At 34.8% G+C, this 27095-nt stretch overlaps 1 protein-coding gene across 6 annotated transcripts in view; it reads left to right on the top strand.

Annotated features, from left to right (window-relative positions):
• Nucleotides 1-27095, top strand: part of MICU3 (mitochondrial calcium uptake family member 3) — a 57902-nt gene that overhangs the window by 8073 nt on the left and 22734 nt on the right. For 2 of the 6 annotated variants that reach the window (XM_052779971.1, XM_052779972.1), the window contains exons 2-9: nt 4804-4957; nt 8965-8996; nt 9866-9944; nt 14036-14083; nt 15510-15592; nt 20692-20763; nt 21943-21981; nt 25469-25564. In XM_052779971.1, coding sequence (XP_052635931.1) covers nt 4804-4957; nt 8965-8996; nt 9866-9944; nt 14036-14083; nt 15510-15592; nt 20692-20763; nt 21943-21981; nt 25469-25564 — 603 coding nt within the window. The remainder of the gene's footprint in view (nt 1-4803; nt 4958-8964; nt 8997-9865; nt 9945-14035; nt 14084-15509; nt 15593-20691; nt 20764-21942; nt 21982-25468; nt 25565-27095) is intronic. The other 4 variants (XM_052779974.1, XM_052779976.1, XM_052779975.1 and 1 more) reach the window with 2 other exon arrangements.

Here is a 27095-nt window from a genome sequence, read left to right as displayed (position 1 = left end):
ATAGATTTACAATGGAAGTGCACGTAATTGAAGAGTGATACTCTCTGTTCAGAGTAGTACCCTGCCAAATTACTATTTGGTCTTCAATTTATTTTTTACTTAACTTGTTTTGATAAGCTGATGTTAAAAGGGACTTTCTTATGGGAAATGTTTCCCTCTGTTTCCTTTGCCTGGTGGTGGTTTGCATATAAGTGCTGAATCAATTTAATCCATTTTAGAAAGTGCTTTGAAATGTCTCCTCTGTCTGAGAATTAGGTATGTGTATATACATTTCTGTGTTAGGGAACAGCAAGAAAATAGGCCAAGATAATTTTTTCTCTTCAGCTGATACAAACTGAGCTTGGAAGAGCCACACAGTCTCTGTTCTTAGTTTTGCAGAAGGCAGATGGAAGCCAAGACCTTGCATAGCAGAGCCCCAAAAAGGTGCTGTGTTCCCTCTGCAGTCCTTCTGCAAGGGTATGGCACAGGAGGACAGGGGCTGGGAGGTGAAATATGGAGCAACAAGGTACCAGAGTTTGCGGGAGGAAGGGCGGAAGGATGATAACCATGAGCTGGTTGATTACAACTATTAATGCTTAGATTTTTTTGAGAATAGGGAAAAGATAATATATTGTTCGTGAGTGCTGATGAGCTTCAGTCTTGCCTCTTTTTATTTACTTCATGAGTTGTGAAGTTGGAAGGATGGAAATTCTGGCTAACAGCTAGATTCTTGGTTTTAGCTCTGGGGCTTTTTATTCCCCTAAAAGTTCTAATAACAAAGTAGGTCAGTGTACGTGTGCAGGTAAACCAGAGCTAAACTGCTATGCCTAAAATTAAGATAATACTGCTATTGGGAGATTCGTGACATTCTGCTTGAAGGAAATGGCCGTGTCCAGTTTTTAAAAGGCAGAGAACCATAACATGATACAAGATCATAGTAATTAGTAGGCAGGATTGCCAAGAGGATTAGTAAACAGAAACATAAAAAAATCTCCCCTCTTTTGTTTGTCAAAGAGATGTACTTTCATGAAAGTTTTTGAAGATTGTTGATAATTACAGAGAGATTTAGTCTGGATAAGCTCTTGAAACTTCAAATAGAAATTGGAATCTTACTGAATCCTGTTCACTCCTTTACCAACAGTACCTTCCCTGAGGTATTCAACATCTACTTTCTGTGTCTTGTTCATGTGTCCATTGGGTTTGATACTAATGCTGCTACAATAAGATTGCCTAACCTGGGCATAAATATGAAATAAATCAACTGGGAGCAGTTGGTGTCACTAAGATTCTCATACTTGTCTCACTGGATTATGATCTGCTAATGTTGGGGAAAACAGGAGACATTTCATCGTTATGTGTTGAGGCTGCTTAAATAAATGCCTGAAGATGTGCAAATTGAGGTCATACTTTAGAATGGGTTGGCTTTTAATTAGCATATTGATTCGTTCCTAATAATTACAGCTTTTATGCAAGAGACTTAAAGCTGCTGTATGTTACATAAATTGATAAGCAGTAATAGAAGAAGGAAAGCTCTGAACAAGAAATTTGGACAAAAAATAATAGTATTCCCAAAGATGTTTTTATTTGTCAGTTTGCTAAGGTGTGTGCCTGGAGTATTCTGCCACCAAACCTTGCTTTTATTTAGACATTTAGTGTATGGACCAGTGATCTAATACGTGTTAAGCCATGTGTACATTTGTTTGAATTCATGTTGGATCAATAGCGGAAACAACTTGTTTTGATTCTTTCAGATAAAACCACAAAGTTCAAAATAAAGTGGTATTTTTATTCCTCGGAATAAAATTATACTTAAACTTGCAGTTTTCCCTTCACTTTAACTTGAAGTAGGTGGAGCGTGCTGCTGGAACAGGTGATGCTTTCTTTTCTATAAGCTGCAAGTTCCTGTGGCCTAGGTTTTGAAACAAATAACTGTTCTTGTGGGGTAGATCCAGGCATTTATCTGGCTAAAAAACACCACCACCAAAACAGAAGTTCTCAGTCAGACCAGTTCCCTTATCCAGTTTGATGCTTGGAAAAATAAGCACAAAGTGCCAGATCAAGGGCATGCAGGGTATCGAGCCTTTAGGGAGGTACTGCTCTTTTTGGTGGCAGGCTGTATTCATACCAGATTACAATGACTTTGAGCCAGAACGTGAAATAATGGCATTGCTATATAGTCAGACGGAGACTGCAGAGTGGCTAAAATGAGGCAGAAATTAAAGTTTTGCAGACCTGAGTACTGACTTGAGTTAAGTTTAAGCGTGTCTTGAAAATTCCATGTTTGCAGTATGTTATTTTATACTTCTATTAGCACTGAATACTTAAAATAATGGTGAAATATGTCTGAGAATTTAGCAAATGTGTTTCTAAGTGTCTCAAGCAAAATATTAAGCCGGAGTACCTGAGATAGAATTTCCTGAGAGAGCAAAGAATCTCAACATGTTCTCCAAATACTAAGTGATGAAAAACTAAGATGAAATTTCTTGAGTGATACATTATCTACAGATTCTCTTGATTATGTATGATTGATTATGACTGATTACAATCGATTATATATACTGCATGTGTAATATGGCCTTGAAGCAGTTTCTTTTCTGAAAATTGACTTTGCAGAAATACTGCTTTATTACTCATGCTTACAATCTGCATGTATTCAAAAGCATGTTTGTAATAGTGATAAAATAACATATATAAAAAATAACATAGATTATTAAACTTCAAATACAGGGGTAATCAGTTATGTTGCTACAAGCTTTACCAAAACAATTGAGTCATGTAAATCCCACATGAAGGCATAGTTTGAATGCCACTGGACTGCTGAAGGATCAGTAAGACTGTAATATTCAAACAGTGAGATAGGACAGAAATATTTTGACTTGCATGTGAGTATGTCAGAAGAGAATTAAGCTTTTTTCTGTCATTATAAGGTGAGTTTGTAGGTCTGGCTGTCAGATTTTTTTTCTCCACATATTTAATTTGGTAATAGTTTGAAAATTATAAAAACCCCAAAGACCAGGTTTAAAGCTGCTTCTCAGGCAGCAGTGCAGAATATTTGTATGTAGAGCAGTCTACTGAAAATTAAGTGATTATATAAGCATTTCTATTACTCTTACTTTTTATGACAGTTTTTCCATTGAAATGAAACATTTTCACACACACACACACACACACACACACACACACACGAAGCAATAATTTCAAAAAGACTAGAGACAGTCCAGAAAGAGAACTACACATTCAATAGTCTTTTTTCCTTCTAGAAGGCTGGTCAAAATGTCTTAGATAAAGCATTGAAGTACTAAGACTCCCATACATAAAATCAAGAAATTGCGAGTCTTCTGTTACATTGTGATTATACATGTGATTTTTGTTTTGTTTTTTTTTTCCAAATAGAAAGTGTTTGACCTCTTCTAGACACATTCATTTGATGTGTCTATTTTGTTTCACTGCAGTAGTCTTACTAATGTTTTATTTTTTAAGGATGTTGTTTGGAAAGCAGAAGGAAAGTGAGGCCAGATTTTTTACTGCCCATTATAAATGTGCCTTTGTTTCTAATTGCTGAAATCTGAAACCTATTCTTAGAAATATTTTGGAAAACCAATTTCCATTTGTAGTTGAGGACTGTTATCTCTTAGTGGACAGCAACTGCAGACATCTCCCAACTTGTCTTTGTGTTTAGATGCCTTTCTGAAAAACAAAGTGTATTTGGCTGTTCTCTTAGTTATTAAAAGAAAACAGAAACATTAGTTAAACCATGTGCTACTTGTTGCCTTTCCTTAGTTTGACACCTGAAGAATTTTAGGGATACTGTATGAAATGACAAGAATAGTGAGGACAATGGCAGCTTGGGATATTTCACTGATAAGATGCTGCATTCCTATTTTAACATACTAGGAGAAGTTAGCTATATCATTGCTCTTCCTTTTATGAAACAGTTCGAGTTTGGCTTTTTCATCTCTGAAAAAACATTCAAGATACAATTTCTTGAAGATACTGATTCCACAGAGGAGCTTGCCTTGTTATGGGCTAAAAAAAGTTTTCAGATAGCGGTAGCATATTTTCTGTTAAAAGGTTTGCCAGTGTAACACAAAGATATAATAATTTAGAACACTTACAGTTTTGTACTACTAATTTTACATGTAAATCAGCTGGATGGTAAATATACCAGAAACTCCTGACATTTGTAAACTCTCATGAGGTGTGAACTTAATGCCATATAGTACTTCTGTAACTCTTGAGGAATAATTATGCTCTTCTTCTGTTCCCCCAAGTATGGTAGCTTTAATTGCATTGCATACTTGACATAGAAGTATCTGTAGAAGATTTACACTGGAGTATATTATGGAGGTGTCTTGCCTATTATTGTCAACATCTGCGCTCTACCTTAAGAGGCAATATTAAAAAAGTGTTATTCCATTCTCTTCTGGAAATGTCACACAACTGAAATAATTTTAGCAGTGTTGTTTAAAGTCTGACTGCTGAAGTTACATGGACTTCCTTGAGTTAAAGTTGCCCCTTTTTCTATGATTCAAGAGCCTAAGTTCTCTTTTTTTTTCTTCTGTTTTTCTTTCTTTTTTTCTGAGCTTGGGTAGTGTCAGCAATTTCAATGCATATAGATTTATTGCTAAAATTGTAGAAGACTGAAAATGATAGCAGTGAAATCCTGATTGTAATTTCAGCCCTTACCATACAAAAATATTGGGATGCATTTGACTTTACAAATTATCACCTGTACATTTACAGTTTCTTTCTGGTGAATGGCAGTGGCAATTGTAAACTAAAACTTTTTTCATACATTAAAATTGTTTCCTTCTGTCTTTGAAGGTTACAGAAAACAGATCAGACCTTGAAGATTTACACCTTTATGCAACTCCTCGGGAGCAACGGTTTCGTAGGTTTGCCAGTTTAGAATTTGAAGGACAGCTATATATGACTCCATATGACTTCATTCAGGCTGTAACAAATGATGAACCCAAATGTAAGCAGGAGTTTTATATTGATAAAATTGCGAGGGAAAATGCCGGTGGTGTATGTTATTTTTCCATTTGTCTTGATTACTACTTCTGTTTCTCATTGTGGTAAAAAGGTACTGCATCTTCCAGAACTTTATTTTTTAATGGTATCCAAGTGCATACAATCAGTATCCTGATTGTTATTGGATTGTAAACATCTGTATACTGGCCATTAGTTAAATGTTCTTGTCTTAGAGGTCACAGAGAGCTCAACAGGCATGAAAGACAAGAAGTTCATTTGTACCATTTGCATTAACACAGTTACAGTTACGGTTTCTTTCTGAGCAGGCCAGTATTGCTATAAAACTCTTGCCGCCTCCTCTGTGTAGTTTCTGTGTAAATAGGCAAGCAAGATATGACTTCTCTAATTTAGGATAACGTTGTTTTGCAATTTTTGCCATCTTAAATTGTCATCTGCTATTGTGTTGGGTTTTTTTTTCCCTACAGAGATTTTATAACTGTATCACGGCTTTCTAAATAACATGCTTTGAGTAAGAGTTTCAGTCCCCCAGGGGATCCACTTTCTACACTTAAAAGTTGCCAGAGTTAGCACTATGTGTTAATTAAATTAATGAAAAACAAACTATCAACTTTAGTTCACTTATTGTAAAATTTTTGCTTTAAGTATCAAAGAGTGACTAAATAGTAAGGTGATCCATTTCTGATCTAGTTTGATTTCCTGGCCCTCAGGCTTGCAGTGCATTGGTAGCAGCACTCAGCTTCTGGGGAAAGTGAATATCTTTGCTCAGGTGTGACATGTATAATAACTCACCTTAGGTCTTTCTTCCTAAAGTCTACACCACAAAGCTAGTATAGAGAACAGTCAAAAGCAGCTAAAACAGTCAGAGGAGAGCTTAAAGGTCTGTGCAGATGTTAGATTTTTTCTCCTTTGTTCTCTTAACAGTAATGAAACAAGAGGAAAGAATTCAGCCATGGCATATCAGTGATCAAAACTTCTGTAACTTTTGAATAAAGATATAATCTCATTGTAAGAGTGAAGACAGAAGATAGAGCTTAGATGGGGAAAACTTGAAAAACTTTGAAACTCTTACCAGAAAGCAAATCGTCATTCTCCTTTTTGTGCTCTGCAGTTAAAAGAGAGGAAGCAGATTTCCTTATCACAGAAGTTAATACAAATACACATCACTTTATCACTTTATCACACACACTTTATATCTACTTCCTCTGCCCAGCTCTCCAAATCTTCCTTTTTTTGTTACTGTGGAATTGGGTTTCACCATGTATGGCCATGAAGCATTTGTGCCATATACTGGACATCAGTTAAACATTTTGTTTTAACTCCATTTTGTGACAGGTTGACTGGTTTTACCACACTGTATGTATGGTTTACTATTAAGATTTTTCCATGCTAATGGAATTTATGCTTTCTCCTCTCTCACAGCAAGTATTCAGATTTTAAAAACAAAACCAAACCAAAAACGTTAAGCTCACAAGGACATTCTGTTCATCTCATGCCAAAGGAGAAGAGATCTGGAGCTGAATAGTCAGGCACCCTTCTGAGTTCAGTGTAGCAAACCTTGTTTGCATCAAAATCCTTCCTGTGCATCCAGTTCATCTCTGAGACTGAAAGCAAAACTAACGTTGATGTCCTTTATTTTTATAGACTAGTATCAAAGATTACATGACTGAGAATTATTTTAAGGGATAGTGTAAGAGGCCCTAACTAAGTAGAAGTGGATGGCTTCGTTACAGTGGAAGTCATACTGTCTGGGACATTTGGACAGAAGGCTGACAAGTAGGAGATAATAGATGAAGTAGATGACCTGCAGATTACCACTTCCAGCTTCTGATCTCTGACAGTGTTAATTTTAACCTTTGTACTGCAGCTTTGTCAAAGTACCACTTTGTCTGTTTGGACAAGTCTTAATTTTCTGTCTTGCCCTATTGAAGGTCGTAAGTTTAAGGAAGGTATTTTTCTGGATAAAATAATACATTCTAAACATCTTATTTTGTATTTTTTGATAATTTTTTAAATAAGTTGCAAGTTGTAAATAATTGGGTCCATTCAGGCTGACATACTAGAGCATCTATATTTTGCAGGAAAAAAAAAGAACATACACCTTGGGTTTTTTATGGATAAAGACTAGAAAGGTCTTGAGTTTTGTCAAAAAGCAAAAATACCCTTTGAAGAGTAGTAATAGTAGCTCTTTATGTCTGCTTTATAGAAAAGCTAATAATACTAGACCTGAATGAGATTTGTGATGGAGTGAATGCGTCTATTGTGATTGATTTACTTTGGAAATCTTGTAAACCCTAGAAAAGTCAAGAGGGTATTCACTTCCTCTTTTGATTAAACACTAACTAATATGGTAAGAGTATATTTTCTTTTATAAAATGTAACTTTTGACTCCAGGCAGTTATTTTAAAAATATAAAATAAATGCTATAATTAACTTGTTGCTGCTGCCTTTATGGTTCAGGCTTTCATTTGGGAAAATACAGTATTTTTAACAGTCATGCTTGATACGTTTTTATCATCTGAATATATGTTTATATATTTAGAAAGCCAATTAAGAGAAGAGGATATTTTTTCCCTTTAGCTCTAACTATAGTAATTTTAGCCTAATACTGAGCTGTAAAAAGTGTGTATATAAACGTAAATCTTCACTTGCTCGTCTAGAAAGAAAATCTATATATAATGTATGAGACTTAAATTTTCAGATTGGAAAGTTAGATGTATTTATTCCCCAAGTTTTTTATGGTAGGCATAAACGTATATCAATTCATATGGCAACTGGGTTGGTTTTGGGGCCTTTATTTAGTATTTTGAGACAAGACTTTAACTGACATTAAAAAATTAAACTGAAAAGTATATGAAAATCTGTTAGCTCGTGTTATGATGTTGCTTGATATAACTCCACCATAGTTAGAGTGGGATTTGTAGACGGTCTTGGTGCTTACCTTTACCAAGATGGAAAACTAAAATTTTAGTGAGTTTCTAACCATGAACTAATGAAAGACCATAGAGTAGCTTCTGTATTGTGATAATTATTTAACGGAACATGGAGTTCATTATGAGGAAGGGATTTCTAATACCACAGAGTGTTTTGCTCTATAAAAATGAGCCTTTACCAACCAAAAAATTATGGATTTGACCACATACTGTACTACTTTTTGTACCTTTGAATTCTGATATTCACAGTGCTTTATCTTAATATTGAATCTGTGCAAATGTTTGTCTTGAGAGGGTGGTGATGAACCTCAAGTTTTGAATTCTTGGATGGTTGTGGACAACTGTTGTCGAATGCAAGTATCTTTCTCTGGTCCTGGAGTCTGTCATGTAAGGCGTTAGGAAGAAAGCATCTGCTCAGTCTTCCTCATAAGTTTTCAGTGTTAGCAAGTAGTTCCACTTTGAACTGGAGGCCCTCTTCAGCTCCTCTGTTCAAACTACTTACTTACAAAAAATTGAGCCTGACAGAGGCTGTAAAAGGAAGGATGAGTCTGAGTTATTAAGAATGGCTGAAGGGAGTCTTAGCACCCTGGTGTAGTTTCAAGGATTTTTTTCTGTATTTGCTTTAAAAGTTATGAGTAGTCCCTGAAGCAAGGGCCAGAATCCAGGTCTCCCTACAGTCTGCTTTGTAATACTGCTGCTACTAAATAATAATTTCAGAATATTGATACCACATGTTAACATGAATGCCCTCTATTTCCTGTTTAATGTTTTAATGGTGTATTTTGTAGGTAGAAAGTCTTTTCTGTCACTGAAGCTGAGTTGGATTAAAAACTATACATGTGAATTCGTTCTTTAAAGTTAGGAGTTTAGGTATGTATTAAGCGTATTTTTTTTTAATAACATAAAGAGAATTTTTTGGAACCAGGTTGAAGATTATCCGTATGAAGTAGGGAAAATAACTTCTTTGGCTAGAAAATAGTCTAGATGCAGTCTAATTTTTATGACACCATGTTGGCATAACTAAATTCTGTGCGTTCATAACTTTTGTCTTTTGTTGCAGGTGCTAAAAAGTGGCGATCCCTTTCAAAGCAGGTGGGCAGTAATTCCTGTGCTGTCTTATAACCATAGATTTTGACACAGTTACTTTCTTTCATGATGTCAACTTAGAGTCATAGGAGAAATAAGGGAGTTTTTAAATCTTTATTTAAAAAAAAAAAAAAGAGAGAGACTTTAATTGTCTTTAACTGTTTAATTTTGTCACTTCAAACTCAGCTGAATCCAGAATCTCAAAGATACTTGAGCAGTTGTGCCTGTTATGTTGGATTTACTGACTTTTTCAAGCCTGTCAGTTCCTTCCTCAGCCTGTATCTGACTGAGTTTCTTTAGTGTCTAAGTGTAACAGGTGTATCCAAAGCTGCCTGAAATACTTACTCCACTCTCTACCTTTTGTGATGTTTAAGTGCCTCTTACTTTTTTTTTTCTTTTTTACATTTGTACAACTGCAAAAAGACTCTCTGTGTATCCCTGTATTTTAAGTAAAGTAGATACGTATTCATGGGTGAAGTTTGCTTTAGTTCAGGTTGAGTGTTTTAAAAGAACAGTTGCTTGGAGCTTGTATGAAAACCTTACTGAAATCCAGGGGGACTTATCCTTGGCTTCAGTGAATATGAGCAGTGGTCAGTAATTTCAGCACCAAATACGTTACATGTCTCTCTCCAACTCTGCAAACACTTAGCATTGATGCAGATGAGCGATTATTAGAATAATCAGGTGTGCAAAATCTATATATGTGCTTGAGTACTTCCAAAGTCATTGTGGTAAACTGAAGTTAAATTAACTGGTAGATTTGCATGCAGTTCCTTGTCTTTTATATTGATTTCCTAGCATTTACTCATAATCTGTTAACTACTTCATTAAATATTTAAATACATACTTTTATCTTTTTTAAATCTTATTTTTAGGAACTGAATCAGATCCTCATGGAGACACCACCAGTTTGGAAAGGATCATCCAAACTTTTCCGTAATCTTAATGAGAAAGGTGAGGGATAAGAATTTATTTTCCTGAAGCAAATTATCACTTGTATTAATTTATTGTGGCTAAAGGGATGTTGTACTTTAATCTGAGTCACTTGTACTTTAATCTGAGTCACATCTTCAAAAAGATAAAAAGTGTTTGTTGCTTTCTACATTTTACAGCACGGAAAAGTTCTCTTTAGTCTCTACAGTGTTTTAATCACGCCATCTTACAGCTAGCCTCTTTAAGTGAATTGGTATCTTAGAGTTTGTTAAACTGATGTTTGAATGTTTCAAGTTCAGTTTGTTGTAATGAAGAATGATCTGTAGACCATAGATAGAATATTCTAATAAAGACAGAAGCTCTCTTTACTTTTCTAATAGGTTCAATGATGTGATTATTTTTAAAGACAGTAATGGTATCTTATATCACTGAATAAGCATTTTCTTAACAACACAGAGACAGTTTGAGAAATGCCATATATCCCTTTAAATTCTGCAGATGAAGGCTTTGATAGCTTTTAAAACTCACACTATTGGTAAAGGAAGAGCCAAGAGCCACTCCTGATTCCCTTTTTTTTTTTTTTTTTTTTCTTTCTTAATAAGCTCTATCACTTCAAAACCAAAAAACACAGACCCCCCGCCCTCCCCCATAATGGCTTGTATACAGACATTTAAAAGCTATTTATGATAAATAATCCACTTGCTTGTATTCAGAACGGCAAAGGTCTGGTGCAGCGTTTTAAATACTTTTAAAAGCAGCCACAAGTACTTGCTATAAAATAAAAACACTTTATGAATGTTTAAAATAAGCATGCCAGCAACAAAATTCCAATCAAATGTGTGCATGTAATTGATGCATCTAATTCAAATGCAGCTCAGATTTATTAAAGAAATATGCACTTACCCTCAGAGAAGGGTCTCTTGGGCTCGAATCTCCAGTGCATGGAGGCACTCACTTTTTTCCCTGAGTCTGCAGCCAGAACTCCAGAGGCAGAAACTGGCACCTCTTTGTACTGTATTTCCTTGTATTTCCTTGCTCTAGGCTGCTCTCTATATAGTCAGAACAGCTGACTTTTGAAATATTAATTATGTAAAAATTCAACTTCAGAATCTGTTATATCAATACATTATCAGTTAAAAAAAACATATCTGGATGTTGCTTATTAAGTCTGTAATAAAATATCTGCAACATATACAGTCTTGATTCAACAGTATCTTACTCCAGTTTTCTGCCAGTGAAATTCTACAGAAGTTGATGGAGTTAAGAGGACTCAAAACTGGCGTAATAAGCTGGTAAAAGTAGTAATAAACTGTAGCACTTACATAGCTTTCCAGCATGCTTTACAAGAAAGCGAGTTCCATTATCTGATTTTTATAGGTAATATAATAAAAGATGGTGGGTCTTATGACTGATAAGGTCATTAAGTAAGCCAGTGAAAGAAATGGGAATAGAATTCAGGTCTCCTTAATTCTAACCTAGTGGGGTTTTTTTTTTATTTATTAATTTACTCATTTTCTTTAAAACATGCACATTTTAATATGAAGCATGTAGCAAAAGCCTACATCCATTTGTTTTGCCATAGATTCATTTAAATCAGATGATCCACATAGATTTATGCCAGTCTTCCTTAAGTTTTATTTTTATGTTTTACCCTTGAGTGACCTCCCTCTCTTCTTTCTGATCTTAGTGTAAGCTTTTCTTTCCGTTCAGTCCTCATTTGAGCCTCTCTCAATACTCAGAGCAATCAACCAGAACTATCTGTCTACAGCCACAATGTACCAGTACAAACAAAAGGAGAGAATGCTTTCAAGGCCTTTTATATTGCTGTCTTCATACCTGTGATGGACTACTTGACAATTGCACTTTCTTCCTCTGTTTTACAACAAAGAAGGTGTCATCAAACAAACAAAAATACATACTTACATTTATTGACTGGCTATTAAGGAACGTTTTACATCACTGAATGAGAACCTTTGAGGTATCTGATTTCTTGATAGCTGCTTGTCCAAACAGATTCAACCAGGCCTTTGAAAACTAATTTCTGCAAGCTGCTGTATAAAATGAAGAAGATAAAGCATAGAGCATATGTTACTTAAATGCCTGCATTTAATCTTTGCTACTCTTCGGTGTGGAGCTATGTGTAAATTGAGGAAAAGAGTAGGTGGTATTAAAAATACGTAGTAGCCTTCCTTAGTAGATCTACTAGCAGTAGTAAAATCTTGGTTCTGAAGACTTAAATTTGCTCTTGGATCAAAAGGTGGGAAAATACCTTTTTTTTTTTCCATGAATGGAATGGAAGTTGGGAGGGCAGCGTTTCAGCTGGTAAAGGTTGAGGGGTTTAGTGATTCTTTCTAGTATGTGATTTGGTTCCAAAGACAATTTGGTTAACTGTCTTTTGTATTGCCTTTATATTCCAGTCTCTGTGATATCTGTGGATATCTCTGTGGTTGATTATTTTTTCTTATATGTTTGAGGATAGGAGACCTGATTCTCTTGAAGGTGCTTCTCTTTCAGGACAATTGGCTTTTAGGGAGTATTGTATGGTTGAAGGTTTGAGGATGCATTTGGACAGATCCAAAAGAAATATAGCTGAGATTCGAAAATCTCAGCTATTCAAAAGGACAGAAAGTCCCTCCTGAGTATTATTTCAGGACAGAATTAATTTAGAACTTTTTGTGCTATAAATATTAGTAGAAAATGCCAAAGTTTCTTACTTTGGCAGTGTTTGAAGTGCTGATGTTAAATGTGTTCAATAATTGTAAAATCCACATGAATGATACAATCTTTTGAGTTTTAATTGTACAGGTTTTTCAGTGAAAAAAATTCAGGTGACTGTTTACATAGTTTGTCACATATTCAGTTAAGTCAGATTTTAAAAGATATTTAAATATCCAAAGATGTGGCTGATTTTAGAAAAACTTTTGCACCTGACTTGGACTGAAATCAAGGAGACAGCCAGCAACTTTTGAAAATCCCAGCTGATAGACATCTTTACTCTCAGGCATCTAAATACTTTTTTTTTTTTTTACTCTTTTGATATAGTGAATATTTTAATATTGTTAACACTTTTGATTTTGGAGGACAGATGAAATCAATTGGTTAGAAATCAGAAACCAGTTTTGCTAGTTCAGCCTCAAAGATCATTAGAGCTAAGGGCTTTTGGGAGAGCTGCATGTCATGGTTTTCAGTTCTTACTGAACTGTAAGATGCTTCTCTTCACTGGTACTATGGGCATTCTGCAAGGTTATCTCTTTACTCCAGAGCTAATAAAGCAGAAGTGCAAGTTATGGTACCAGACATACTCTCTGGATATTGGCTTCAGTTCTAATTTAAATTTTGACTTAATCACTTCTGAAGAGAAAAGCAAGTGCAATTCCAGAATGTGATTGCCTTTTGCCATCTAATGAAAGATGAAAAGCTCAGAATGTATTCCTTGCAGATCTTCTGAACGTAGAAGATGAGATAATAGAAATGTCTCTAACAGGCTTTAAAAATATTTAACAAAGTTTAGACATTCATTTAGTAAGAGTTTGAATATAAATTTCAGGTGATGATTATGAAAACGTGCATATAAAGACAACTCAAAAGCCCAAATCTATGCTTGAGGCCAAGTTTTCAATTATTATACGACACACACTTACAAAGCACATATTGAAGTCAAGAACTGTATTCACACAGTACATATCAGGAGGGAGCACTATTAATGTTCTCAGAGTAAATGTTCTCATACTGTTAAGAGAGTGTTGTCATGAATTATTGGTGGGGTTTTGGGAAAGAAAATCGAATAAATCATTTATATTAGCTTCTAAGAATCTAGCCAGCTTCTGTTTAATGAGCCATTCTCCACTGACTGTAGTTGTTTATTTGCCATATTTAACGTATTCCTCCCCTAAAATGCTCAAAATGAAACCAAAACAAAAACCCCCACCCCATAGATCAGTATTTTAGACAAATAACTCACTGATCGGGTTGAATACAGTCACATGTACATGAGTATGGATATGCATATGCACATGTACAAAAATTCTCCTTATACATAGATTTAATATTTTCAAGTTTAGGATGTGTAGACAAAGTGAAACTAATATGGCATAACTTTTTTTTGTCTTCAGGTGTGATATCTTACACAGAATATTTATTCCTCTTATGTATTTTAACAAGTAAGTATTTTTGGAGAAAAAAACCCCGAAACTTCCATATGAATTTCTAAACTCTGAATGTACTGCTGTATGTTACAATACAATACATTTTCCCCGCCCCCTCCCCCAGCATATCCCAATATGGAAAAAAACGTATCATGCTTCTCTATGTCCATTTGAACCTCTCCTGTCCTACTGGAATCTTGTGTTATGTTTTATTTAAGTGCTTTATTATCTAGAACACCTTTTACTGACTGTTAAGAAAGTTGAGCCATACACTTCACCTAAACCCCAGTTAAGAGCTTAAATTTATTTTCTTCTTTGAAATTCCTACAAAATTTCTAGCTGAATTTACTGAACTTTATAAAGGACAATGAATATAGGGAGAAGAGAAACACATGCATTATTACTGGTTTGTTTCACCCATTAGTGCAGAATGGGTGACATCAGTGAGACAATGAAAAAATATAAAATATGTCAAACTAAAGTAAATGTTTATGTTAGAAAACACTAGCAAAATGGAATACTTGTTCTACCACACATAAAACCAAAACAGAATAACTTACAGTTAGAGTAAACTAAGCCTGATACAGACTTTGTGTTGATATTTTGAGAGGTGGTTTTGGGGAAGGAGCAAAGTGTTTTACTCGTCTTTCATTTGTATGTAATTAAAACATTTCTGTTGGATTCATTAGGGTTTTTTTCAGACATGATCTGGATTCTTATTATGAATCAGAGCAGGAACTTGACCCTGAACCCTTACAATCCCTAACTGCTGGATCCATGGATATTTTTCCATCCTTTTTTTGTTACCTGGACTAACTTTTGGCTGTAATACATCCATATTGCAAATCACTGAGTATCACCAAAACATTGTCTAAAGGCTTCACTTACAGTTACCGTCAAAGTCCCCATGTTTCAGAAATAATTTAAAATTCTAACCTGATTTCAAATTTCAATGACTCTAAGCATGTAAACAAGAAAATTCTGGGTCTCTTTCAACACATCATTTGTTTTGACCAGAAGTTGCATCCTGTACCCTTTTGCAAAACTTTTTAAAGTGTCTTTTAGAACACTGTGTTTCCATAGAAAATTTATTTTTTACAAATTTGTGTTTTGTAACATAAAATGGACACTAGTTATGAACTAACACTCTTAACTACCCAACCAGCCATTACTGTGAGATATTTTTCTTGGATATTTCATGTTCTATTTCTAATGTCTATTTCACCTAATCTATGAATTTGTGAGCATGCCTTCTGTTTTCATAACATGGATAATATTGTTTCACAGATGTTATGGTTTGCATTTACTATGTACACAAATGTATTAATTTAAATTAGTTGAAGATATGGCTTTTATGAACAGACACCAAATAATTTCTTAGAATTTTATATTTGCTTTCTTTCCAAGCAAATAAATAATTGAATGGGGTTTTTTTTGGCAGAGCCACATGCAGGTTTTAGAATCGCTTTCAACATGTTTGATACTGATGGCAATGAGATGGTGGACAAAAAGGAATTCTTAGTGGTATGTATATTTTCAGTCTTTGAATACTTTGATGTCATCTTGAAAGTCATATTTTGGTCTGGATTGAGGCTCATGATGATGTCAATAATCATGAGAAAATGAGCTATTCTTCACTGAAGGTAGTTGTTTATTTGCCTTTTTTAATGTAAATAGTAAATGCAAGGTAATGTAAATTGTAAATAGTAGCTCCTTATTATAGTGCACTGGTGTGTTGTATATAATGATTTTTGAAGCTTAATTCCAGTTTTTATTCTGGATCTTTTTAATTGCTACTACATTCAGAGATAATTAGGCTATTAAAATAATATTGCTGTATCAATGGTCAGCAGAATTATTTAATTGCCATAATGATGGAGGGACTTGCAAAAGAATCTTTTCCTGGGAGACCACTTCACTTTGTTATTCATTCTTCTTATAATCCTAGGTGACCTTAAAATATTGACTGACATAATGTGGCACTATCATCTGTTTTGGACAAGATTTGTAATAAAGTAAAACATACTGTGCATATATCTAGTTCAGCCCATGAAATGCATATGCTGAAGGAATTTGCTAAACTGGGGTTCAGTGATTTCTTTTTAAGGAGAATATTCTTGAGAGCAAAACTGACTTTGAGCTGAAGAATTTTCATGTGCTTTGGAACAGTTGGCAGGACTTCTAGAACTTGGCAGTAGTTGTGTTGCATCCAAGGATTTGTTACATTACAAATCTGAATTACAGTATTTTTCAAATGAAAGCTTTACTTGGTTTCTTGCTTGGAAAAAGCAGTTCTGTAAATTCTTCTTACTAATTACTTAAGCAGAGAGTTTATTTTTCTTCTGGTTAGAAATTTAAACAGTTCTGAAAGGTCCAGACTTTGAAAGAAAAATTAACTTATTTCACATGTCATCGAGATTTGTGCATTAAGAAGAATTTGGCACTTGAGCCAAAAATCTTCAAGAAATCTAAATCATCCACTATATTTTGATTTTAATCATGATAAATCTGATAATTGCATCTTAAAATTCAAATACTTCATAAGTTTTCAGGTCATGGGATCCACTAAGTACGGGAGAATGATGTTTGCACTGACAAGTCTAAAATTAAAAAGCCTTGGAACAAGAGGGTTATTTCAGATTTATGTTAATTTCATTTATTTTCTGATTTTAAAAGAAATGGGAGGAGTAATTAATGCTATTCTAAATGAACGTCAGTGATGAAGTAAAAAATTGATCATTTTAAAAAAAAAATGAAATGCAGAAGATTGCCCACTCAACATTGGGGCTGCTGATTTTACAATGACTATGTGGCTTTACATTAACAAACTGCACAATACAGTATAAATCAGAGTTTTCTAAATTGGTAATGTCCATACGCAGAAGATGTCTTTGGGATTACACTGAAACACTTGGTTATGGCAAACATAGTTTTTGACATTTCTTTAGAAGTTAACATCTAAAATTTTGTTGTTCGTGGTTTAGACAAGTTTTCTGAAGACTGCACAAGGCCTGTATTTTCTACTGAAGAAGTACAGGCGATTAATAGAAATAAAAATATTTCTAAGAATTGAATCAGATGTTTGTAAAAAAAAAATTTGCAGAAGACATCAATTCTTATCTTCATACATTTTTTGTGCAGTTGAGTTTATAAATAAATACAGTAAATACATATGAAAAAAAGCCCACTGCCTTACTGAAGAAGATGGAACAAAATAAAAAGAATGAAAAAGACAGATGGAATGGATTTAAGTGTCAGACCACAATTTATTTAAAATGAAGACACCCTAATTTCCTGTGTGCTGTTTCTTAATTGTTTTCAAGTCAAGGTAAAAGGCTCAATTCAGATAATCTATGCTAACCTAAGGAAAACAGAAATGTGAAAGAAACTCTCCTCAACACACTGAACTTCCCTCAATTGTCCTTTTCAAGCAAGTGAGGTCTGAGATCTGGGGGCTTGTTTTCTGGTGACATAGCTTAAGCAGAACAGGTCTTATTTATTTTGGAAGCTGTCACCACTTGCAAATTGTGGCATGCTAATAATTTTTTGTATTCTAATATTAAATGTACACATCCTTATATTTGCTAATTCCTAATAACCATGTCCTCCAGTCGGGGGAAAAAGCCAGCAAACATTTGATTAATTGGCCAAAGGAAAATTGGGGCGGGGGGGGGGGGAAGTCTTACATGATTCAGTAAAACAGAATGTGGTGGAATAGACTGACAACTTTAAAAAAATAAAAAAAAGCTCACATTACAATGGCTAAGTGGGAGGAAATTGAAGCAGGAGGCTTTCTCTTTCGGAAACTGATGCTGAAAATGAAATCAAATAAGTATATAAGGCGGGAAGCAAGGACAACGTTTAACTGTGAATATTGCATCTTTCTTTCTAACTATGCTTTTGTAGTCCTCTTCACCTCCTGCTTTTTATTTGTTCTGTCATGGTCCTTGATAAAAATTTCTTCTTATTCTTTTTCTGTTACCAGACTTGGTGGATAGAAGAAAGAAAGGAGAATTTTCAAACATTAGATATACTGCTGTCTGCCTATTACTGTATTTAACAAATTTTTATAGATTAAACCTGACTGTCACTCTGCTCGATTACCATGTCAGTGACTCTTCAAAAATTAGATCAAAACCCATAAGTCAGAATGTTAGATCTGAAGTGAGAAAGTCTAAAATAGATAGATAGGCAGATAGATAATGTTTATGTAAATAAAAGTAAATATGAAAATAAAAGTTGATTCAGTGATGCTGCAGCTGTGATAGAGCTGGCCCCAGAATATACATTTGGCATCTGCACTCACCTTGCTTGGGTGTGCATCATCTCCTGTGTGCCTGGAAGCAGGAGACTGTAAGTGTTACCATTTGAACTATATCCAACATTTGCAAAATACTTCTCCATTGATTACAGTCAGCTATCATAAAATTGGAAGTATAGTTAATACTGTTCAGTTTTGCAAATAAAGAGGCTTTGAAGAGATTGGTGTAGGGTTCACATGTTATGTAGTTCTTGAAGAGTACGTGTAGTGAAGAGTTGAAAAATACTTAATTTTTCTGGTAACAGCTTTAGTGTTTTTGTAAACTAATTCCATCGTGTTTATGCTTTCTTCTTTGCTTATGTCATAGGGGTGAGGTCAGGGAAAAGAAGGATTGTGTTGCCTTGTTACAGGAGATCTTGGTTTTGCTGCTTTCAGCAGTCAGTCTCATTATCCTGTTTCAAACAATGTTCTTATGAAAGTACTCCTAGACCTTTTTGCATTCACTTTTCTACTTGCCGGTATCCTATAGCACTCCTTCTGAACAAAAGATCCATTTCCAGCAGTTTAGCAAGTGCTTTAATGATGAATGCAACAGAATCCTGCTCCCTTTGCCTCTGTGGCAGGGGAAATACATCCAAGGATGCATTGCTTTTTACTGATCTTTTTTGGTTTTTCAATTACTGCCACTCTTCTCTCCTACTTGATGGCTTGTCAATTCACTTTTCACAAGGTATTTCCTTTCTAATTCTCTCTGTTCATTTACCTTTCTTCTTTCCACAGTTTTGGGTTGCAAACTGTGTAATACTCTAGGCAATCCAAGTAAATGTCCTATCATGACTCTTCCCTTGTCAGCATAGGTTACAGTAATTTGTGTCTGTAGGTTTCAAAAAAATTGGAAAAAACATACCAAGGTTTGTAAATTGATCTCAGATACAGTGACACACACAATATTCTGGTCCGTATTTGCCTTATAGGCAATCCCAGAACACAGTAGTCAATTTTGGAAATTCATAAAATGTTATTTATAAATGCATTTGCTATTTAGTTGCTAAACACTGTATTCATTTATTTCAATGTTGTCATACCCCTGCAGTAGAGCTTGCTGATCCCTTTGTCTTAGTCATCCGCCTTCTCTGAAATATGGTATTCTGAAATTGAATTTGGAAAATTTGCTTGCAAAATTTATCACACACACTTTATCTTTCACATTCCAATCCCTGGGGAGCTCTGTGTGCATGTCATTACAGTATCAGGTTTTTATCAGACTTCTGGTAGGTAAAATGGGGTCTTTGAAGTGACTGCCACAATTGTGTCTGTATGCCATGATGTTTGGTTCTGAAAATACCATCTTCTAGATAGGACAAATTTGTCAGCCACAGTGTTTATTCTTTTTCCAGCCCACTTCGAGATTAGCAAATGCTAGAAGTGGCAGTACATTATTTTCACGTGCAATTTTTGAAAAGCTGAAGTTCACTGATAGAGATAAAGATGGCATCGTAGTTAATACTGCTCTCTCTTGCTGTGAAGAGTAAACATTGTGACACCTTTTTCTAATGATTTGGGACTATTAAAAAGTATTACTATAAATTAAAATATCTAAATAAAACAGATACTTACAAAGAAAGATAAGTACAGACCAGTTCTTACTCTGAAGACTTTATAATTTCAAAAAATAAATATGCTCAAGAATCTATATGTTTTAAATCTTGTATTTGAGGTTTTCTCAGAAGTCATGTTTAAAGCTCTTAATGTAGAGAAAGTTGTGAAAGGGTATCTTACAGGACCTGAAGGTATTCTTTGATCAGACTTGAAAAAAAAGGGTACTTGATAAATTACTCTTGAGTAGTAGTTTGTTGCTGCTGAAGGGGAATGTTTCACCCCCACCAGGTGTTTCCACCCCTCCCTTGTGCCAGCAGGACTGAGAACTGATGTGGTTGGAAACTAACAATATGTAAAAAAAGATTGATCCATCTGACTACATAGCCACACAGATACTAATTAGTACCCAACAAGAAAGGATGTGCCTAGAGGTGGTGAAAAAGGCTGGAACTCCCCCATTTTGTATAGGCTGGATTGACTAAAATGTAGAGCTAAATAGGATGTTCTTAGTATTGTGCTCCCAAATAGAATTATTAGCCTTACTTTGTGGAAAAAGTATTTCCTTTTTCCTTTCTGTGTGGTGGTGAAGGTCACAGAAGCAACATGAAGGCATGAATATGAACAATAAAGCATCAATGAAACACTGATATTTTAGTAAAGACCTACATTTTGATACTGTTTGAAGTGTTGCTCACGACGAATGATTGTTAAGCATGTGAAATAGCCCGAAAACTAAGTAAGAACAATATGGTTTGGTTTTTAGCTACAAGAGATTTTCAGGAAAAAAAATGAAAAGAGAGAAAGAAAAGGAGATGAAGAAAAACGTGCAATGCTGGTAAGTAAAATTAGAATAGTTGCAGCTGGTAGTTAGTTGGTTTTCTTTGATGTAGGACAAAGTTGTGCATGTATATATTTCACTAATCACTTTCAGGGTTTTTTTAAACAATAAATTCATGTCATTAAAAGAATGTGCATAACTTTATATATAGAAAAAAAGCAATATTTAGCCTAAACTGCAGTTTATACTTCTGCTTTCATAACTAACTGAAGCTATTCATGTAGACATACTGATCCTGATGCTTGTTATTAACATAATAGTTTTAAAATAGCTGATGAAATGTTACAAGTGAACTTAGATTTTATATTCAGGTTTAATTTTTTTAATTAAATACTTGTTATGACCAATGCAAAATGTTTTTAGTTGTTTATTATCTGAATAGATTTTTGTGGAGTATTGAATACTTATTCTTATGTCAAATTTGCATTTCTTATGTGCATAAGAAAGGTAAGTCAGAAATAGACAAGTCTGTGGTGGTTTGTCTGGAGTTTGGCAGCAGCAGCAGGAACTTATTTTACTGTTGGACAAATAAAAATCAGGGACAAGTTTCTGTCAAGCGCACAGCAGAAAAAACCATCTTCATTTGCAATTTGCAGATTTATGGCAAAAATTCCTTATTGTAAGTGACGTTTTGACATATATGCAAAGCTTCTCATAGTGTCCATTATCCTTTTGGGACCATAGATGTTTGATCTGGGATCTTTGTCCCTGAAAACATAGGAAGTTTGAATTTCAAGCATTAATACTTTTTAAACCTTCCCTGAGTATAAAAAGGGATCTTTTCTTCCCACCCAGAGAGACCTATCCTTCTCAACTTTTCAAAACTGTAGGTCAATTGTTGAATCTCTCACACACTGTTTATTCTGAACAAAAGAAACTTACACCCAAAGGAGACCTTTTGGAAAAAGTAAAGATTGCAAAATGGAACATTTCTCCTGAGAGTAATCTCTGCAACTCTGTACTTCTCTTTTGAAAATTTGAAGAATGAGATTGAAGATAAGCCATTTTTTCTTCACTGTCATTTTAAAACCAATCAAAAAAAAAATCTAATAATATGTAAAATAAAGTTTTGCTTGTATTAACCTATTTTGTTGTCTTTTTTTTTTTTTCTTCCCTTCCTTTTGGCTTCATTCTGACATGTGATACTTGGCTTGGCCCATTTTTGCTGTATGTCAGCGTCTTCAACTTTATGGATATCATACTTCTACTAACAGTGTATGTACTGTAATTATTTTCAATTTATGTAGTCTTCACCAGTGAGGTGAAATAATATACTATAAGAAAATCTACTATATTTATCTATTTCATCAACTAAATTACTTGTGCTAATCAGTAAAAATGTGATGGATCTTTACTTGCGTAAAAGATTGTGCATGCTTGTTGCATGGATTCTGAAACAGGCAAGCCTACCAGGAGGAAAGGTTGCGCTCTCTATTTATATAAGATGAAGGAAACAATATTTTTAAGGGAAAGGACAAAATATATCTTAATAAATCATAGACTTGTTTTTAAGTAATGTATGTAAATCAAGTCATCCTGCATGAGTCATTTGATCTGGGTCTGTCTTGTCTCCTTGTGTATAATGTGAAGTAATAATTAGTCTAAAGGATTCTTCATCTCTTCGTTTCCACCCCACCCTGCCCCCCTAAAAAAGAAACCAGAAGATAGCTTTTATGTTTTTGTGCTTCACTTAACAGAACAAATAAATAAGAACTTTCAGTGCTGAACTAGAATAGGATTTTATAGAAAATAGTCACTGTATTATTTAGGTGACAGTAAACTTATTTTCAATCATTTTTGAGGAGTTGGAGAGAGAGTCAGCAAGAGAGAGATGTTCTGGGGTTTTTAATGTCTTCATCATAACCTGGTTAATTTTTGGATCACAGCAGAAGTAAAACTGTTGTAAAAAAAGATTGATTTGATGTTAAACTAGAAGAATTAAACTTGGGTTTGTATGATTATTGTGATATTCAAAGTGAGGGGAGGGAACCTACAAGAATTAGATAGCTAGTGAAATTCCAGTTTTAAAGTCTGTTTCTTTATGTAATCATTCACAGGAATGCACAGATTTATTTCCTGTGAAGTCAGCACATGCAATTTGTGTAATCTGCAGGAAGGAAGTCTGTTGAATGAAAAGGTGCAGTGACATGATGTAGATGCTGCAATGTTCTGAGAATAATGTAGTGGGAAATGTGAGGCCTTATGATTCAATGGATTTTAGATCAGGCTTTACTGCAGTGAAAGATGCTGTACAGTGGTTGCCATGTTCCTGTGCAGCCTTCTATTTTAAACTGAAACCAAAATAGGCTTTCCTACTCATATAATAATTCTCAGCTTTAGTAAAAAAATCTCCTTCTAGACTCCAGCCACATCCAAACTCTTTATCAAGATGATGCCCAGGTGTGCAGCATCCTTTTCTGCCCTCCTTCTACCTGAATGGAGATCTCCACACAAAGGAGACTCGGATGTATAGGAATTCACAGTATCCGACAAATCCCCCAGCCCAGAAAACTGATACTTCAGGTTTCTTTTTCTCCTACTGAAACGCGTAGCAGCCTTTTGAGTTTCCCTTGATGTCCTGGGGAGTTGAAGACAGATACTCAAGACCAAGGAGATGCACCCCTAAAATGTCTGGGATAGTCCAAAGTGCTGTGTTGGGCCCTTCTCCTCACTTCATCCTTCAAAACAGTTTTAATTTTTTGAGAAGCGTCAAGGTCTATGAGCCATAGAGTGCATAAAGTGACATTTAAAATGGGTTAAATATGTTTGTATTTTCATTTGCATGGGTTAATTCTTTCAAGTCATGTTCCGGTGCATACTGCAGTTGTATGTTGAGGCTAGTTCAGCATGTATTGCATGAGTGCTTTCACTAGCCAAATGCCAACCAGAACATGATAACTATGATGAGATGCATGTAAAGAAAATAAAATGTGCATGCCCAGAAGTACTAATTCCATTGGCTAAAGTAAATCTCCTATAAGAGAACAAATTCAGTGAATACTTGAAATAGATAATTACAGACTTGTATGCATAAAAGAATGAGGTCTTGTTCATTCACATGACCCAGTAAACATCAAAGGGATAAGTAAGTGTAAAAGAAACTGCTAAGGACCTAATCCTGTACACACTGAAGTAAACAAATTTGTTTAAGTTTAGCAATTTAGGACTGAATGGAGTTATATATGAGAATACTGTGGCCACGACACAGGAACTGTTACTCCATAATAAGAGAAAGATAAAACCAGAATTTTTCAAAAAGGAAACAAAAGTATAATATACATTAAGCATGGGTATAATTCCTGGTAGTTTGTCATGTTTCTCTGATGACAACTTACTGAAAGAGCTGAGTTGAATTGGTTAGTGGAGGAAGTATGCAATATAGAAGCAGTACATATAACGTGTTGACATAACGTAGAATACATAGAGACAATAAACCTTCAACTCTGTACAGTATTCTTTATAGTAACAATGTGATTTTACACATCGCACTGCAGTGTAAATCTTCTAAGAGAACAAACAGTATGTGCTGAGTCAAAAAGATAATGGTTTTCATTTGTAGTTAGAAGATCAAACTCACTGTCTTCCTCTCGCCTGCCCAGATGGACGTGAGTGGGGAGCCGTGGAAGTAGGAGACTTAGTTTAGATTAACTTGTGGAGAGAAAGAGGAAAATTCATTCAGTTGCAATAACCCTAACCAAGTTCAAATAGACTTCTGCTGTCCTTAGGATCACCTCCCCTAGATTTGGACTTGATGATTTTAGAGGTCTTTTCCAAACTTAATGATTCTATTCTATTCTATTCTATTTGGTTGGGGTTTTTTTCCCCAGTAGTAAGATCTCTGGCACAGTCCTTTTTGTTTCAAGACAAGCGTTGGTTTACGGTTGGACTTGATGGTGATCTTAAAGGTCTTTTCCAACATAAATGATTCTATGATTCTGTAATTGGGGAAAAAAAAAAAAAGAAATGTATTGCATAGATATTCCAGGACTAACTGCGAGATAAAGGAAGGCCTGTTTTAATAAGGGAGGATTTTTCAGGCTTCCAAAAATGACACATTTCAGAGCAAAAAGGTAAGCGTATTTTCCTTGGAGAGATTAAACACTTACTTTCTGTTTAAACAAGGTAAGTTTGATCATCAGATTTGCATAGTGTTTTCCTGATAGATATGTTAACAGTTGAAGTTGGACTTATTAGGCTTGGTTTTTGCATTTCTTTATTGGTGCAAGGATGTCATCCTGATTATTGGATGAAATTAATTTCATATAACTAGTTGTATGGTGATATTTATGTTTTGACCAATGAGAAAACAAATTTCTAAAGTATATAAATTAATATTTTTTTGGCAAAACAAAATCGTTAGGAAAAACAACAGCAAAATACTGAGTTTAGATGGATATTTTCACTTGTACTTTTGATAAATATTTTCACTTTACGCTTTCTCTAATTTATTTTGTTTGGGAAAGTGGAGTCTGGTGATACTTTTGGCACAGCTGAGTTACGGGTAATAAGCAAATAGCTGTAACAGACCAGCGTTCCTTTCATTTACAAAGTGTCATGTAACTGGGTAGAAATTTCCCTGTGTAGAAGCAAAAGAATCAAGCCATGCTTTTGAAGATCAGCTGGAAAAGATTTTAAAGTCTGTAAGCGGTTGTTTTATTGTTCTTTGGTTTTCAAACAATTGTGCTTCTTGAAATTTCTGCAGGTTCTTAAAACAGAAGGAGAGGACCTTGTCCCCAGAAGCTATTGGGATACTTTGAGACGTAGCACAAGCCAAGCACTCTTTTCGGACCTTGCAGAGGTATAAGACAACCTCTGTCCCTGGTCCATAAACAGACTGCTATTTTATTTATTTCTGTTCTGATTATTTTCCTATTTTATGCACTTTGTTTCTTCTTATTTGATTACTTTTTTTTTTAAACCTGAAAGTTCTCAGATGAAATGGATTTGGTACCATGCAGTGCAATAATTGAAAGTTGTTATTTCCAAGTGAAAGCAAAGTTACTTTTTGAAAGAGTTGGAAGATCAAATCCTCCTCAGTCCTTACTATAAGAAGCATTTTCTAACACTAATAGTGACAATATTTCACAGAGAGTAATTCAGGAAAACTTTGTCATTTAGGCTTGGTCCAGTGATATGACAACTTTAATGAGAGTTGCAGCCCTTTAAGCTTTTAATCTTTAGGCCCTTAATGTGCTTTTTATGTATGTTATCAGAGCTTATCTTCAGAAAAACAGTATCATGCAAAGATTGTTCTAATTGTTGGATGAAACCAGAAATGTTTTAAGGTAACCAAAAGATTAGTCAATCTTTTTTAATGTTACATGATCATTATGGAGGACTAGCAATATCACTGAGCTGTCAAATTAATTTCCATAGTGCTTTAAATTCTAATAGGATTCTTGTTTCATGGTCCGCTTTTAGATAATTAGGACATTTATTTGTATTGATCATTTAAGATGGTCAGAAAACTAGGTCATTTAGGCTTTTCTGTGCCCCGTACAGCAAGGGTGATTGCTCTGCTGGTTGTGGCATTAAAGGACATACAGCAGCTCCCCACTGACTCTGGTCTCAAGTCCCATGCTTCATAAGCAGGATCATAATGAGAAAAGAACAAGGAACTGAAACAGACCTCCAGGGTAAAACAATCTTTTTCGTTGCTTCATAAGCAATGTGTGCTCCATATTAAAAGTAATTAGTGTTTGGTCCCTGCTGTTCCTCTGCAGAAGGTATTGAATAACCTGAGGACTTGGACGGACTTTTTCTAATTTCCAGGCTAAATTTACTCATAGTCCCTTTATGCCAGTCTGTTGTCCCTTAATTTTCATAGGGCTTTTTCTTCTTTAGTGTTAATCTTTTATTCATGGTTGTGTTTATAAACACTGTCATAGCCCTCAGTTTTAATTACCATAGGCTAAACACCACAAGGTCTTTGATTTTTCTCTTAAGGTAGAACATACATTTCACAGGTATCAAATAGGCCTTCTCTGTACCTCTCAGCTTGAGTTCATTTGCCTTTGAACAAACCAAAATGTAGTGTTACAGAATTGAGTTTTGTACCGATATTTATAGCAATATTCATAGTAATAATACGTTCATAGTAATCTTGCAATAAAGCAGTATACCCAGCCTTTCGTTGCTTGCTTTTAAATTGATGAGCTCCTAAACTATTAGTCCAGTTATTAGCCCTTATTTATTCCACCAAATTTTACAACCCAGAACATCGGTGTTCTTGTCTAGTCAGCTAAGGGAGACATAGAGGGGAGAGAGGGCAACTCTTCATTGACTGTTTAAGGAGCTTGGGGCACTGAGTTTTCTGAATTAACTGTCGT

Source organism: Harpia harpyja, chromosome 2 (assembly GCF_026419915.1).
Source record: "Harpia harpyja isolate bHarHar1 chromosome 2, bHarHar1 primary haplotype, whole genome shotgun sequence".
In the NCBI taxonomy this organism is placed as follows: Eukaryota; Metazoa; Chordata; class Aves; order Accipitriformes; family Accipitridae; genus Harpia; species Harpia harpyja.
The sequence above is the reverse complement of the archived record's forward strand: the minus strand, read 5'-3'. Positions and strand labels throughout refer to the sequence as shown.